The sequence below is a fragment of the Aphelocoma coerulescens genome, chromosome 1, assembly GCF_041296385.1.
Source record: "Aphelocoma coerulescens isolate FSJ_1873_10779 chromosome 1, UR_Acoe_1.0, whole genome shotgun sequence".
Taxonomy (NCBI): domain Eukaryota; kingdom Metazoa; phylum Chordata; class Aves; order Passeriformes; family Corvidae; genus Aphelocoma; species Aphelocoma coerulescens.
In genome coordinates this window covers 116,165,869-116,183,580 of record NC_091013.1, presented here as the reverse complement: position 1 = coordinate 116,183,580, position 17,712 = coordinate 116,165,869, and the positions used below count along the sequence as shown (strand labels likewise).

Below are 17,712 nucleotides of genomic sequence, written 5' to 3'. Positions count from 1 at the left end.
GAAGTGAGGTTCATGTGGCTTCATTTCTAATAACACTTGGAGAGATTTCTCTGAAAAAGGATGTGGGTTTCCAGCTAAGTATTTCCTCAGGGGCTAGAAGCCTCTTTCAGCATTACACCAACTTCCAGACAGAGGAAATCTGTGCTTGAAAAGAAAGTGGCTGACCTTTGGGAATTGAGGAGACCCAGGTAAAATTTCCTGTTACAAGCTTCACACACAGACTTCGGATGGGGCTCATTGTCGTTATGTTTTAGCACCTGCCTGTGTCACGGAGATCTCAGCAATCACTTACTCTGCGGGCACATGAGGCAAATTATAAAGGCAAGAAGGGTTGAAAGGGCAGCTCTCTGTATTGATAGAAAGATGTCAGTGATAAGACAGGCTAGCTGCAGTCAGATGTGTTTGCTTGGGCTTGTTGATACAGGTTGCAGAAGATACGACAAGAAAGACAACCAGGAGAGATGCATAATAACCACAAACAACAACCAGAAAAAAAGCTGAAAACCCACAAAACCTTGTTAGCAAGCAGTCTGGCAGTTTGCCACTGCCGTGGGTTGGAGATGATTGCAATAATTCCTACAAAAGTCCTTTCCCCTAGGTTGGTCTTTTCACCCTGCCACACCGATCCCCACTCAGCCCACTCTCTAAGCCTGTGCCTCACAGATTCATGGGGTTATTCAGAGTTAAATCTCATCTGCTCCCTTTTGTTTTCACAGCTCCATTTAAGGGGTCATTCTTGGATGAAATAATTGGATTTAGCATCACATGGACAGGAGCAGGGTGATTAGGAGATGAGGTGGCTTCTTGAGAAGAATACCTGCAGAGCTCTATGCTGGCTGTGGTCTGTGCTCACCTCCTCATGCATCAGGCAGTGTGGGCATGGATTTAAACACAGAAAAGGAACATGTCTGGAAGCTGCCCTTTGGAGGAGGCTTGTGGTTGGCTACACAGAATAATGTAAAATGGACCAAAAACTATCACCAGAACACTGAATTCTTTCATACTTTCCTGCAGCTACAGACTACCAGAGCTTTGTTCCTGCTCAGTATCCAAGGTGTGCTGAATAGCAGAGGTATTTAGGTTTGAAAGATGCTCCAGTCTTCCCCAGTTTTGTGAATCTCGGAGCTGTAAAAGGAAGTGATGCATTTACCTGGGATAATCACAGCAGCACCTTGCTTTCTTCATTGTTACTATTTGCCATTGTAATTCTCCTCCTCCTACCCAAAAGCTGGTGCTGATATATTTCCATTTGCTTCCGAAAATTAAAATACTTGTTGAAAAAAGTTAGATTTATATACAGGCAAGCATAGTAAATGGAAATGCTGCCACACATATATTTTTCTTTCAGAGAGTCTGTAAGAAATATGCTTAATTGCCTTAGAGCACCAACTGCAGCAGACTGTACAGCAAATGAAACCCTGGAATTCAGCTTCAAGTTTTAATCCCTCAAGGCTGGCCTAGCAGAGGCTAAGATAAGTGTTACTAGATGGAGAAAATATTATGATATAGTGCTCTTTCTTGCAGTAATCGTTATGAAGTTATTCTCAGAGCAGCTTTGCCATCACACTCACCCTTTTTTCAGTTTAGATGCTATGGCAGACACATTTAGCAAGTTCTGGGGAAAGGGAGAGAAGACAAAAATGAACACTTGTAGCAAAGTCTATGAAACAATGTAGTAAAGTGTGTGTTGTATATGCATCTAACATGGCCTCCCCAGACAGAGTAAGCTGTGAGGAAGAGAAGCCAGATGGTCTTTTCTAAGTTTAATGGCTCCTGTTATTATTTATCTGCATTCAGAGAGGCAACAACCTTGGTGCTCATAACTAATATTCCCTCTTTTGCTTTCCCACGCAGCATTCATGTGCACTTTAATTTATTGGAGGCACTTTCCTTTCCTGGCAGGATAAAGGTGGCATTTTGCTTTCAAAAATCAGTCTGTAAAACAGAAAACCTGCACTGGAAACCTGGAAACTGCTGATACAATTTTTTTTCTTTTTTTTTTTTTTTTTTAACCAAAATCAGATTGAGCAATTAGAAAGTGAATTTGAAAGATTGCATTACCTTACCAGTGAAATTGTAAGCAACATGTATTGAAGTGATCTAAGATTGCACTGAGAAGCTGTCCCTGATGCTACAGAACCAGCATTTGTTCTCAAGCAATGTTTTACCCTGCTAAAAGGACACATAAGCAGCATTTCTGATGCTGCTGTGAGAAGTTCATTTAGAAATGCTGGGGATTTTTAATATGTAGATTTTCTTACTTACACATCAAATACCATAAATATTCTTAGTACTGAGAACAGGACATTTATTACAAACTGTCTTACATTTGAAGGCAAAAAGAATTTGATAGGTTATGTGGACTCTTTCAGTGTGCTCTTTACCTTTGTGAATTTGTCAAGAATGAGAAATCAGAAGATCAGAACAGAGCCAATGTCTTTTAGATGAAGGGATTTTGAATGTCTTTTAAAAGAGAGGAAAAAAGAAGCCGAGAAATTACAAGCCAGTCAGCTTAATGTCAGCTTCTGTAAGATTTCTGGAACAAATTATCAAACGATGTCTAAGCATCTTAAAGATAACAGTGAGATAAGTGTGAGCTAACCTGGATTTGTCAAGAACTAATTCTGTCAAACAGATCTGGTTTCCTTTTGTAGCAGGGTGCAGGCTTTGTGGCTGAGGGAGAAGCAATTGATCTCGTAAACTTTGGCTTTAGTAAGGCTTTAAAACTCTCTCACATGAGATCCTTGTGAGCAGCTAGAGAAATGTGGTCTTCATGAAATTTCTGCTGTATTGGCTACATCCTGTGTGGAAGGAATGGAATTTGGATGGAAAGATGTATGAAGTAGGGCTGTTCTGCACTCTGTTTCCCCAGATTTTTTTTCTGGATCCTGAGACTGCAACTAAACTATGAAATTTTCAGGCAATACAAAGCTGAGAAGGAACACAGGCTGTCAGCAGGGTAGAGCTAGGATTTAAAATCATCACAACAAATTTAAGAAATAATTTAGTAACTAATTAGTTTAAAATTAATTAGAAATAAGTAAAGACAAGGGTATGATACTCCACTGTGGCTGGAATAATCAGCTATAGAGTAGAGGACAGAAAATGCCTGTTCAGATAGAAGTCTGATGAAAGAAATTACTGTAGAAATTGGGGTAGGTCAGGGGCATTTGCATTGCTGTGACAAATGCAAACAGCAAATACCACCATGGAATCTACGAATAGGAGTCTCCCCTGCAAGGTCTGTGAAGTTTTTTTTCCTCTCTGCTTCACACTCGCAAGGCCTCGGAGTACTGCCTTGTTTGCACCTCACTTTTTCAGGAACTGCATGGAGTGGTTGGGCAGAGTCCACAATAAAATCCAAACAAAAAGTAGCCAAGGAAATGAGATCTGTGGACTGAACCAGTGTGAAGCCCAAAGAAAAGGGCAGGAGAGATATTTAGTCTTGGTGGGCATAAAAAACAGTTGCAAAGAGGAATTGAAATCTGTGCCAGTCCAAGTGCCAGGCTCAAGGGAGGCACCTTATATAAAGTATGGCATAAAATGGACAGGATAAGAAATAATGGCCCTAGTGGTCTTCAAGTGCAGGTTATAAAAGCATGTCAGGAATGACACAGGATGAGAGGTGATTTGTTCCCTGCTCAAAGACCCTTCCAGGTCTGTGATACTGTGACAGCTGTGTTCCAGTGCACCAAAGGGGGCAGGGACCTCTGGTTATTCCAGGGCATCCCTTTCCTGCTGTAGCTGCATGAGGAAAGCAGGGCCACAGGTCACAGGGCTGCTCTTGCAGGGCCTCCAGATCAGAGGGGTGGTTATTGCACCTCATAATAACCTTTGGAAGGGCTTCGTCTTGCAAATATTTTTTAATAATAAAAAGATTACCCATATTTTTAATGGTTGAAGAGTCACTTAGATTCTCACGTAGGATCACTCATTAGCATTTAAAATGAACTAAAGTAATTATATTTAATTGAATTAAAGGAATCTATTAATAATAATTAAGTCTGCATGGAACTCTGTCAACAGTTGAATGAAGAAGACATTATCAGTTGACCTCATTTAGTACCAAAAATATAAACTTTAGTGTGATACACATGATAGTTTGGAGCATGAGCTACACTTCAAAGAAACACCTGGCTGCAACTTGAATTTTGGAAGATTTATCAGGACAGAGTTCTACCATTTACTTTGCACAGTAAAACTGTAACAATAAATGCATAGCAAAAACTGCATCTTTCACACAGCGACCAGTAGGAACTGTCAGTGGTGAATATGATCTAGGTTAGACAAAGACACACCATTTTCAATGCTGCTCTCCACCTAAAATGAGATCTAAATAATCTGCAATAAAATATTTAGACCTGTAGCAATCAAATCCTGCACAGAGAATAAAGGCCTAAAAGTGTTCTGACTCATTTGGCAAATAAAGAAGTGGATTTTGGAATAGATGGAACTCCAGAAACAATACAGAAAAATCCAGTGGCTACACCTCCAAAAGGTTACTGGGCAGTGAAATAAATAGAAACCTTCTGAAGAAGAAAAATTCCAGGGGCTTGTAGAAAAGCACTAAACTGGACACTGGAGCTGAAAACTGGAGGGCAAAATACGAGAGAAACTCTGGATATCCTCTTTCCTCCCCTCCAGTAACTGACCCTCTTCACCTGCCCATTATATATCAGTGCTCTTGAAAGTTCTGTAACAGTAGGAGAATATTTCACTTACATAAGCTTTTCAAAAGCAAACTGTAGCTGAATAAAAATCACATTTTTAGGGCTTCAAAAATGCAAGAGTAACTACTCAGATATTGCATCTATACCCAGCTGTTGAGAAAAGTTAGTTTAGCAAAGCCATCAAAGCTTGATTAAAATTTAATGGGATGATAGGATAAATGTGGTGAGTCCACTGAGGTCTGAATTGCTGCCAGTATTGATTAACACCCTTAACAGCCCAGTGGGAATCCTATCAAAAACATATTTCAAATCTAAGCTATGGGAATCAGAATAAAGCCCTGGGTAACAACCATCCTATCGGTCAGATGAGTGTTTTATTTCCCTGTATGATAAGTGAATGAAACAAGATAGTGGAAAGTTGCCAAAGGATTGTACCTGGGGACTTAAAAAATGCTGAAGATAGGAGGCCAGATTCTAACTGCTGTAATTTCATCAACCTAGTTGAATTTTCCAAAGGTTAAATATAGCCCATAGTCTGTATCCAGATCAGCTTACATCAAAAAAAAAATTTTGATGCATTGAAAGATAACAGTTTATAGATTGTAAGGGGATACAGCTGGCATGGAAACCAATGCAGAAGTGATTACAAAGAGACTTGATTGAGAAAAGACTGTTCTGATGACAGTAAAAATGTAGTTGTTCCAACTGCAAGGCTGGCAGTGAAAAAATATAAAACCAAGCATGAGAAAAGAGAGAGGAGAACAGATGCAGTAGAGGATTCTGAGAAACACAAAGAGGGAGAAGGAGGACAGAATAAAATTGCAGCTGGTACATTAGCACGTCTGTCATTTCTTTAAAGGTGAAGATAAGAAGCTTTAACTTTTTGTGTCAAGGCAGAAGCCCAGAGAAATTTGAAAGAAGGAAAAAAGAGAGAATGGCAAAAGCATGAGATTGTTTTAAACTCAGGCATTACTGCTCTACTGGTAAGGCAAGTACTGAGACTTGGAAAGAGCAGAAGAAAGAGTATGTTTTATGAAAAATCAGCCAAGCATAGTCTAGATTTGAAAGAGCAGAAATTAAAAAAGGAAGGAATGAATGCTTGCAATCCAAGAGGACAAAAGGTTAAGGGAGGTGCTGCAGATGACTCTGAGGTTTGTTGAACGGAGCTGTAAAGGAAGATAAGGAGGAGGCAGAAATCTACAGTTTTGGGAGGTTGCTTTAGTTTGGTGCTTTGTTGTTGGGGTAGAGAGGGGCTTGGTCATTTTGCAAAAGTCAGGTACTGACACTTTTTTCCAAATCCTAATTCTACAGTTACCTAAAAAGAGTAATCCATACATGGTAAATGTGAAGAGTATTAACTGTTGGCAACCAGCTTTGTCATTTTTGAATCAATTGAACAATTAGAATTACTAAATAAAAGGCAAAATCCAAATCCCACGTGGCTTCATTACAAAAATATTGAGTTAGAGTTCATGTCCTTCCTTTACAGGAAGCAGCTTAAAGTAGTTAAGAATATAATCTTTTGTCTTTCTTTGCTTAATTGCTGGATGGAATGAGTTTATTTAAAGCACCTGTCACTGGTAATTTGGGACTCATTACAATTGTGTCTGGACCCTCAGCTCAATGTCCTGTGCAGAACCAGCTGCTCACAGGTGGCCTTGATGGAGACAACAAGGGAGAGTGTGGCCTGATTGCTTGGGGAGATCTGCTTCCACTTTTGTGGAGGTTTTAGAGACAGAAAGGCTTTACTTCCCTGATACAAGGCACTGACACATTCAAAGGGAAAAAATTGCTCTGAATCAGTTGTATATAGCTGGTTTTAAAGAATTGTCCTTAAATGTGCTTTATTGGCACATGGCTGTGGTGTTCAGCCACTGATGGAAGCATGACTCCTTAAATATAAATCTTACTGGGAAGTATAATAAGGCTGTGAGGTTTTCTAGATGACAAGGTGTATTGGTATCTTCCTTTTACCATTTTCTTTCTGGTTTTTGTCTTAGTCTTTAAATGTTCATATCCTGACTGGCTGGATATAGGCCCCAAATCATTGAATCATTACGGAAATGCTGAAATACTTTGCTGACCAGGGATAAAGTGAAGCGTATCCATGCAGTTCAGCCTGTTGCTTTGGTGAATCTAAAGAATTGGCTGAACTTCCTGTAAGCTTCTTCCCTATAAAAATCATCTTGTTTAAATGCATGAGCTAAGCAGTAGAAATGTCCTGAATGCTGATCCGAATTTGCTATTTGTCTGTAGCCCAATGCTGAAAGTGTTGAAAGAGAAAATGGAAAGTTAACTTGTTTGCAGGAGTTGTTGGCTTTTGTTTGGCTGTTCCTGCTAACATAAAAACCTGGCTCACTGAATAATCCACAAGAAGCTAAATGTCTGCCAGTTGAGGTCACAAAAATACTCCTGCAAGCAGTCTGCTGTGAATGGTAGGTAGGGCAGGCCTAAACAAGGCAAAGAGCCTGTAATCACATTTCAGTGCATGCACTCCCTTGGTCCCCATTCAGGAGCTGTCTGATGCAGGAAAAAAAGAAGTGTTCACTTTAATACTGCAGATGGAGAAACTGAGGCCCAGCAAGGCTGCCCAGCTGGCCAAGCACAGTTTATGACATAACTCCTGATTTACGTGTTCAACTCCAAGACATTTCAGAAGGTGCTAAGCAGTTTAATGGGTCTGAGCTTAACCTTAATCAGCTTGGAAGATTTTGGGAAAGCTACATAACCCTTGAATTTCGCCCCAAATCTCCTTTTTCATCTAGTGTTCAGAGATTAGGTTTTAGGTGCACAACAAGCATGAGCTAAAGCCTCAGACTTTTTTCAGGTTATTTTGGGACTTTTTTTTTTAAACAAACAAACCCTCCCAAAAAAAAACCCTATAAAAGTGAGGTAACAACAGTACCCTAATGCAGACAATCAAGGCTGAGACAATAAAAATAGGGTTTTTTGTTTCCTGAGGCCATGGAGTAATAGGTGAAGATTTTTGTGTCCATTCTCTTTCTTGTACTAAAAATAGTGTTGGGGGAAGGCATTCATGGTAACCAAGTACGAAAGAAATTAAATGTTGTCAGTGGGAAGATTGTGAAATGTGTGAAAATGTGGAGGAAAGGGGGATAAGCTGCACAATGAGAGATGGGATGCACTGCCAGCCAATTTAAGTAGTTGAAAAAACAAGCCTTGCAGTGGGCAGCTTGGCTGGATGGGTGACAAAAGTATTTTAAACAAGAGCTGTGGTTAAGATCACTAGAATGAAACAAATAGGAAGTAGCTGTGCTGTTTCTTCCCTTGCAGAAGCACGATGGGCACTTCACAGTGATCCAGCTGGTTGGAATGCTGCGGGGGATTGCCTCTGGCATGAAGTACCTGTCGGACATGGGCTACGTCCACCGGGACCTGGCAGCGCGGAACATCCTGGTCAACAGCAACCTCATGTGCAAAGTCTCGGATTTTGGCTTGTCACGGGTGCTGGAGGACGACCCCGAAGCCGCCTACACCACAAGTGTGAGTTTGTCTTATCTCACTTGAACAGCTCATTGCCTGGTGCCTCTTCCTATTCCAGCTGCAGATTTGTCTGTGCTGTAGGAAGAACAGTCGGAATTACTGGCTTTGTTCCCTTCTGCCTCAGTCATGTGATTCAGTAAACACACTGGCTATGCTAAGGGAAGTTGTTTTGATTTTTGGCTAAGGGATGTGTAATAAACTTTGGGAAAGTTTATTTTAAGCAGAAGTGGGAGGCCTTTTTCATTCTTTTTTGCGTTTTGTGTTTGGTTTTGTTGGCTGTGGAGGGTCTTTTCCCGTGTTGTTTCCTCTTCTGGTAATTTGTGTTCATTTACAAGGATATGTTTGTAAAAGAGAGAGATGGGAGAGGAAAGAACCTTACCAGCTTCACTGTTGGAAGCATGCTGTTAAGCCTTCCATTCATACATTAAAATTTAATTTTTATTTCACTGAAATTTACCTTCTAGCTGGACATGTAGGACCTTCCTTGCATGGTTTAAGTCGTAGTTCATTAATGCTTAATCCCTTATGTGATGCAAGTAAATTGTTATAATGGCAAATGGGGTTTGGGTGAGAGGTTTGGGGATGGGTTTTTTTGGTTTGTGGTGCTGTAGGGGGATTTCAGTGAAGTGAAAACTTCTTGAACATGAAAAGGCTTGTTCAAATGATAAGTCCCAATATAGCATTTTCTCCTGATACCAAAATGTTCAACTACATTTCAGTTCCAATTTTTCTCACAACATTAAGAATTTTAGCTAATTATAAGCTGATTTTTTAGTAACTTTCATATCTATCATTGAAACTATTTCAGAGCCAGAGTGCATTCTCATTACTACTCTCACAAAATGTGCAGAATTTGTATATTCCCGTGATAGGGCACAGTGACAGAATTCTAATAGAGAGGATAAATGAGCATTAAATAATTTATTTCACCTTTTTTTCTATTACACTTTAAAAAGTGATGTATGGCCAAAATAAGGAAGTCATCTAATTTCTCTGTACTGCAGTAAGTACTGTGGTGCATCTACTGAATTCAATGAAGATATTGTAATGGGATTATAGAGCTTGTATATTTATATATGTAGAATATATATTTACTTTTCGTTTAGGCCTAAAATAGAGGTGTTCTGATAATTTTCCTGCAACTCCCATTTCTTAGAAGTTCTATACAGAACTGCAAGCTGACTTAGAGGAAAACAAGTAACTTTGCAAGGTTTTCTATTGGTTTTAATATGCAAGCTGGGGAAAAAAGGAGCCCAGATTTTACTTTATAGCGGAGATGTCCTTCATTTAGTTCTCTTTTGCTTCACACTGCTTCTTAGTACTAGGCTTGAAAGAGTAAATAAACATCACTGCAGCTTAACACGTTCTCACATGAGGGCTGAGCCTTGCTAATTGCCCGTGTGAGCGAGCTCAGCTGGCACCGAGTGCCCCAGTGACAGGAGTCAAGTGACAGTCTCAGCTCTGAGCCTGGGCTAATGGGCCCAGCTGGCGCGGGGCACTGGGAGTGGCCAGGCAGCCTCTCTCCCAGTGAGATGCAGGAAAGATCCCAAATGGTAAACAGAGGCTTTCAGCCAGTATTTATCCTGTAATTTTCTGCTGGATCCCGACAAGGAACAATTAGTTTTATAGAGTAGTTAGTGCCTGTCCTGTTCATCATGGCTAGAGCTGCTTTTAATCAGGAAATGCTGTGCTGTAAAAAAAAAAATCAGTGCCATGACATATTCCTTTTTTCCTTTATCTGTGCTGAAGGACTTCCTTGAAACATAGGACAGGCTCTGATGAAATGCTCCCTGTTTTCCTGTTGGTTCACCCAGCTGCTTAACAGGAGAGCCTGTTTGTAGGTGTAGAACCTCAGAAGTGCCTCAGAGCCACTGCTGCAACCTGCCAAGGCCGCAGCCTGGTGCTAAACTACCACATCCTGTCGAGCAGGTACCTAGAGCATGTCCAGCAGGAGGGGCTATCACAGAGGCTGATGGCCAGTGGCAGGTCCCTGTGTCAGCCAGACACCCAAGGTGAATCTGTTTTGACCATGAACCCACCAAAGAAGATCAAAAAGCTTTGAAACTAAGGTGGGAAAAATGCTATGTACCATTACGAAGAACTAGAAACTTTGGGAAGGATTCAAAGCAACAGTCAGGTATAAGGGAAATGAAAAGCATTTCAAATCACTTATTCCTTCAACTCCAGCTTTCCTGTCCTTGCAAGTGGGTCCTCACACACTGACTCTGTTAGTCATTGTGGCAGAGCCTGCCCAGTTCCTTCTGTCACTTCTGGTCCTTGGGAAATGTCCTTCCCTCATTCCTAAGGACAGACTGACAGCTGCAGTCCATGTTCCATGTTACACTCACTCTCTATGAACTGGGGATAGCCAGGTTGCTGTGGGATGCTCTTGCCTTCCATAGGCTCCATCCTCGGGGTCCTTCTCCCCTCGAGCAAGGCCAAGATTTCTCAGTAGGAATGCTCAGCAGGAAGTCAAAAAGCCCTGTCAGTTTTTAAAAGGAATCAGCACAGCTCTGACCAAAGTGAGGTGAGGACTAAAAGAGGGAGAGATTTGTCACAATGGCTGTGGAAGACTCAGGGAAGACTTTCACCCCTTTAGGAGTCTTTCATGGTAACAGAAGGGACTAGAACCCTACACTGGGTGCCAAATCCTCTTGCAGCTCTCACTGCCCATCATTTTGGCATTGACCTTTTTTCCCCCCTCATGAACATCTTCCCATCAGCAGGCCATGTGTATTACTAGAGGATTTTATAGCCTCTCTTTAGTTCCATATGGTGCTTTTGCCATGTGAAGGTTAAACCCTCAGTGTTCTCTCAAAGATTCTGGTGTTTTTAGGATTCATGTTTCCTCTCCACAGAGATTTTTATTGATAACAGCCCAGTACCTGTAACTGCAGGAAATCCACAGAGTGGGTCTGCATATTGAATAGTGGTATTTTTAGCCTCACATCTCTCAGTACAGCACTGTCAGTGCTCAGAGGAAACTGATTATTTTATCTTCCCCTTTTTGTCTTAGTCCTGGTGTCAGAAATTGAATGGTACAATTGGATGTTTTCTTTGGGAATGATCTACAATGCAATGTAAGCCAAAAATAGACTTTTATATCTGTGATGCAGTGGTCAATATTGTGTGAATGTATTTTTTTTGTCTTCCAGCCTGTTGAGACAAGGATGTAAATATGTCTTTCAAAGGGTTTTTCGGAAATAAAATATTGATTCCTGTTTGTTACCCGGAATCACAAATTTTACAGCAAGATACAATTTTAGAATAGAAAGGAGGAATTAAAAGCCAGGAACATTTGACTGCAAATCTTTCTGTTCCAGATTGATCAGGAAAAGATGAGGCAAACTTTGGGATAACTCAGTACTATGAGAGTTTTGCTATTGGAGACAAAACTTTCATTTTTAGTAGTGGTTTCCAAGGCAACAATTAGTCATAAAAAGGCATTTATAGTATATAAACAAGCACTTCTGTCAATACAGAGGACATCCAGGCTCTTGCATCCCTGCTTTTAGATAGACTGTGTTAGATGTTGCAGATACATTTAGTTTAAAACAGTCAGGGTTCACTCGTATTTCAAAATGAATCACATGGCCCCACAAAAACTCATTACATATAGCAAAATATTTATAATCAGAGCAGAATCTGTGGCACTACTCTAAAAAGGACCAAACCAGTATTTCTCTTAGTGGTGACACCTTAATAGTCTGCATTAAATCTGATTTTTAGTCACACAAAAAGCTGCTGCAAACAGAATTATATGATAGATAAAGAAATGTATTCTGGATTTTTTTAATCAGCTTTATTTCTGAATTCAGCCTTAATATATGAAATATTTTATTATTTCCATAATGGTAGTTAGAGAATTGATTTACTGCATTGCATTTCCTGAATCACTTTGTAATCTTTATGGATCTGATTCTTCTCCAGCCAGTTGGCTGAAATACCCCATCCAGGAAGATTTCAGACTCATCAGATTTATTAGAGGAGCAAAGATTGAGGCCAGTAATCTTTATAAATATTAGCAATTAGCAGAACGTGGGGGGGATCAGGATGATACCTTCATAGTTTTTTGCTTTGATATATAATTTCCACATTGGAAGACACTTTCAGTTTTCCCTGACTGGTACATAAGTAACAGGTTTGGGGAGAGAAGGTTCAATTTGCTAAAAAGTAAAACAAGATGCAAATGATTTTCCAATTAATTTGGGACGTTAAGCAATAGTTTCTGAACAAGCTCTGTGCTATTGCAAGCACACTGCCTAGGTATTTACTTTAAGGATCAAATTAATCATAGACCATAGAGTAAAATGGTTATTGGCAGCCATTGAGAAAAAGCTGTGTCCTGCAAAGGTCTGCATTAACCTGTTTTCTTGGAAATTCATTGGTGACATAAAGTTGAGCAGCACAAATGTTGTCAACTCTTTATGTGTGACACACCATGAAGGGTCTGGAGCACAAGTCTGATGAGGAGCAGCTGAGGGAGCTGGGGGGGCTCAGCCTGGAGAACAGGAGGCTCAAAGGGGGACCTTACCACTCTTTACAAATCCCTGAAAGGAGCCAGGTGGGGTTTGGCCTCTTCTCCTGGTAATAAATGACACATTGAGAGGACACATCCTCAAGTTGCTCCAGGAGAGGTTTAGATTGGATATTAGAAAAAAATATATATCCTTTCAAGGCCCCAGTGTGAGATTATAATATTATTTTCCTGGCTAGAGCTACAGACCTCAATGGGATGCCAAAGGGTTGTCTTTGGATAAGTCACTCAGTACCATCCTGCCTCATCAGGATTATTGTGCTCTTGTGCAGAGATCCAGCTGCTGGCAGCTGCTGCCAGTCCCCAGATACTGCATGTCCCTGCTCTTAGCTGGGCATCCCCCTGCTGAGGGCAAAGGTTTGCTTTTAACTGCAGTAGAACAGTAGGAATTGCTCTAGTGGGACTCTGGCACTAACATAAATATTTTGAAGTAGTGAGTTAATATCTCAGAATGTGGGCGAGAAGCAAGTTATAAGAGCTGTGCTGATGTGCTCAGCCCACACCAGGTGTGAGAATTGCAGTAACTGGTTTTGGTGATGGGATTCCTTTCCAGTGGTGGTGAGATGAGCCACCTTCCCATGAGTTCCAGCTTCAGCTGGATTCATTCCCTGCTCTCAGAGGCTGTCTGGGGTTGGAGACCCTGCATGTCCCTTCTTCAAGCCTCTGCCATGATGACCTGGACAAAGAGCATGCTCAGGTTGTGCCCAAGGACAAGTAGCCAAAGGAAGGAGTGTCTTGCAAAAAGACTTCTTGCCTTTTGGGCTTTACCAGTGTGAGGTGTGATGAATTTTAATTAGTAGCTGTGTGTTTAAAAGGAACAGAAGCCCCAAACTGAGTCATTTGGTGCAAGCCGTGGTGCTTCCTGTTTACTGGGGTTGTTTGTAGCGGCCCTGAAGATGAAAATATATCTGTGACAAAATTTAAACAGTTGAAAACATTCATTTTTTAATTCTCTCTTCAGTTTTTATCCAGCTGTGATGCCAAGTTCATCTAAGAGGTTTTCTGGTTTATTTAACCCTTCTTAAATTTAGTAACAGAAATGTAAACAGGCTATAAAAGACCACAACAAAGGCAGACCCTTAGAAGGAAGGTCCAAGGACAAGAATGAAGCACAAATATAAAACTAAACTTTCTCCATGTTTTGTCAAACTTTGTACTTCTGTGAGTACTGACTTCCACAGTCATTTGAGTTCTGAGAATGCATGGGAAAAAGCATGCAAATTTGCATTTAGATGTGCAGAAATTAAAAAGGAGCTTAATGGTTGAATTTAGTTATAAAACTTAAACTCATCCCTGCTTTTTTCTTCCACAGCCCTCCAAGTAGGAACTCCAAATATGGATTTGGCAGAGAAACACAGTTGGAAATTTGCATTTCACTTTTTTATTCACAAAATGATTATGTTGGTGAATTCAACACAAGTTTGCCCTAATATTTTGGCTGTATAAAAGGTGGTATTTTGCACTTCATTCCTAATGTGGCTTTCAAAGCATCATCCCATCATTCATTGTAATCCAACATAATTTCAAATTAGAAGAATATATTGTAGTGTAATCAGTCTAAAGGATGCTACCTCTAAAGATTTGCAAGCTCTGCCTTTCTTTTAGCTTGGATTTCAGCTTTTTGTCTCTCTGGCTCCTCCCATTTTCATATTGACATATTTGAGTTTTGAACTCTACACATATGTGCTTTTGCTGTTTCTCAGGTTGGCTCTCTGTACATCTCCAAGTGGTTTTATTTACAAATGTTTTATAGGATAGGATTGAGAATGAACTACGTATAGATGTACAGTGCTGGTGCTCTTGGAGATCTTTGCATCTTAGGAGATAACTGAAGAACCTGTTTGTGACATTTAACCCTGAAAGTGATTGCATTTTCTCCCCTCACAGAGAGTCAAAAGTGTCAAGTCTGTCTTTGGTGTTAGATTCAAAACTTGCCAGTATTGAATCCACATAAAGAGGCAATGTTACATCCCTGAGCAAGTCTTAAGTAGCTGTGCAAGGACAGAGGAGGTGGAAAAAGTCAATGCACTTGCAAATAATTTCTGATGTAAGAGTTAAATCAGGACTATGTATCTCAGAAAGCTACAGGCAGTGTTTTTGGAAAGACTAGGGACTGACCAAGGCACCAAAGTTATTGACCTCTCAGCTGGATGTGAGAAGCTTGGAAAATTCTGTCTGTGCACTCTCTTCTCCTTGGAAACCAGCCCAGTAAATGTAAGCAGTACACTAATACGTATGTATACACATGCACTGCAGACTAGGAGCAATCATTTTATTGTTAGTTCCCCATACTGCTAATAGATTTTTTTTTTTAAAGCTAACAATTACCAGAATATTAATCTAATTTCAGACACAGCTGGAGTTTTAGCCCCACATGGATTTGATTGAGTGCATTTATAATTTTTAATGAGAATTACCATTTTCAAACTACAATTTAAGATGCTATTGTAAACATGCAGAACATGCTTATACATTTTAGTGAGATTTTTATTCACTCCAAACAATACTATCCACACTTGAGATTAAAAAAGTAGGTGTACTGACATAAACCCGCAGTTACTGCTCTGTTGCTAATTCTGTGACTGGATGTAATCTTGAACACCTGCTTTGTTTATTGCAAATAAAGGATCCCAGTTCACTTAGGATTTTTGTATTCAGTATATTGACCAAGGTGCAGTGAATCTTAAAGTATCTTTCCTGTGCTGGAACACACCTGCACTATGCACAGCTCCTGATATACTACTTAATGAGCTTTAAGACAGTCCATTAAGGTCAAAGCAGTTGCTTTCAGTAGCATGCCAGCTGACAGTAATTGCCATAGGTTATGCTACTTTGATATATAGAACAAGGAGAACAATCTCTGGAAAGCCTTGAAAAAGAAGGCAGCTTTTTCATGTATGTGTTATTTTTTTTTCTCATTAAAAACTACTTGCACCTTTCAAAGATGAGTTAAGAAACTATTATAAAATTTGTTTACTGTCTGCTTACACTGGGAAAAGAAAACCATTCAGCTCCAGTGAGCCAAAGAGCTCAGCTCTAACTCCTTTATTTAGCTATTGGTAGGTGAAAGGAAATAAGATCTGGATGATTTTTTGTTTTCATTTGTTGTACCACTCTCCATGGGAATTTATGATCCACATTAAATACCACAGTAAGAAGTAACTACTCTGCATATAGCCACATAAAACTTCTGGGTTGAAAATCTGAAGCACTCGTCTTCACCAGGCTTTTGTAAAGCTTCATAATTAAATCTTGACATATTCCACAGCAGGATGTGTTACGTCCATGAGTATAATGAAATGAATTCTTGACTCTAGTCAAAAAAACAACCAAACACCTGTTGGACTTGGTTATTTAAAAGCAATCAGTTGTTCAGGCACAGTCAGGTGCATATTTCAAAGCTCACGTGAAAGGAGCCTGGAGAGGAGGAGACTCATTCAGTGTCTTCAGCTGCTGTAGATCATTTATGTTTCTGTCTCATTTTCCCTGCTGTGTTGTGTGTGGCACTGAGCTAACTGTGCCAACTGGAGAGCAAAGAGTTACGACCCTGGAAGAGATGGAAAATTCTCGGCAGCACTGCTAGATTGTGATGCAATCCTGTTTATTTTTCAGAATTGGGAATTCTTGTGTGCTAAAGATCTGACATATGGTTGCACTGTTTTTCATGGGGTGGAGAGTTTTCTGACTGGTCTGTGAGGAATTACCCTACATTGTATTTGCATGTGACTGGCTAGACCTGTGTTTCTTAATGACTGTCATCAATTTGAAATTCATCAAATCAGAAAGAGGCATTAAAATGTCAGAGACACTATTTATGTTCGTGTTCCATGAAAATAAATGGTAACACCGAAAACAAATTCTCTTAATTTAGCAAAGGACCTGACCCTAATTGATTTTAGCCTGGAATTCTGATATCCAGTCTTCAAAACCCAAATCTGGGGAAAACCAAGATTCCTTTTCTTCTTTTACTTATCTGAAGAGAGCAAGTGGGGAGAGACTTTTGGAGGGCAAATACCAGCATTATGGAGATGCTGAGTCACCATCCCTGGAGGTGTTTAAAAGATGTGTGGATGTGGTACTTAGGGATGTGTTTTAGGGATGAACATGGTGATCATGGGATAACGAGTAGACTCAATGATCTTAGAGATGTCTTCCGAACTAAATGATTCTATGATTCTGCCTGCTTCTCTGGGTAATATTGCACATCTAGGGAGGTTTAGGATACACTCATGATGGAAGAGTTCACAGATATAAAAGGAGTATATGTTTTTATATTGCTTAACTACTCTATTATAAAGAATCTGGCAAAGGGTGAAATCCAGTGAAATATGAAAGGGGGGATTTCTAGCTTGGTATGATTTTTACTTTTGTGTTTAGATGTGCAGTACTGATGTTTCATAATCTCTCCTTTGCTCTCCTGGGGAAACCTGTGGTCTGATTGCTGCTGTGTCAAGGTTTTGGTATTCACTTCAGCTAGAAGAAAGAAGTCCAAAAAATGTGCATTTCACATGCTGATTAATTTTTCTGCTCACTTTGATACTAATTCTAATATTTCTCCTGTACATGATATCAAAGTTATTGTAAATGGGATTCTGTAATTACAGAAGTAAGTTTCTGAAGCAAGGTAGACACATGTTAAACCTAATCTACTTTCATATTTCTGTAATAGAAATGTTAACTTGGGAACAAGACTGACCTAGTTATTCACCTAAATTAATCCCTGGTGAAATCAACCAGAGGAATTTCCCCTGACCATGTAGGAATTGTGATTTGCCCTAAATCAAAAGGATAACTACAGTAAGAAGTTTTTCCCTGTTGCCTGTTTGCTTACAAGAATGAAAGCCAGATTATCTTCTGTCATACACAAGCCCTTGGGAATCTCGCTTGTGCACTTTCCTTTTCTATCAGATTTCAAAACTTTGCAATGGTAAACTTTTAGTTCCTTGGACTCTTTTTTAGTCTTGCTCTTTGGCAGACTTTCACGATAGCAGCTTCTTGTCC

The 17,712-nt window shown here is 39.9% G+C and overlaps 1 protein-coding gene and 1 long non-coding RNA gene across 10 annotated transcripts in view; both read left to right on the top strand.

Annotated features, from left to right (window-relative positions):
* LOC138116373 (ephrin type-A receptor 6) overlaps nt 1–17,712 on the top strand; it is a 320,669-nt gene that overhangs the window by 268,127 nt on the left and 34,830 nt on the right. For all 9 annotated transcript variants that reach the window (XM_069025664.1, XM_069025696.1, XM_069025678.1 and 6 more), the window contains one exon: nt 7,965–8,174. In XM_069025664.1, the coding sequence (XP_068881765.1) occupies nt 7,965–8,174 (210 nt within the window). The remainder of the gene's footprint in view (nt 1–7,964; nt 8,175–17,712) is intronic.
* On the top strand, nt 6,316–7,273 carry LOC138116412 (uncharacterized). Its single transcript, XR_011154135.1, has 3 exons — nt 6,316–6,829; nt 6,927–7,105; nt 7,232–7,273. It is a non-coding gene; the product is annotated as an uncharacterized lncRNA (long non-coding RNA).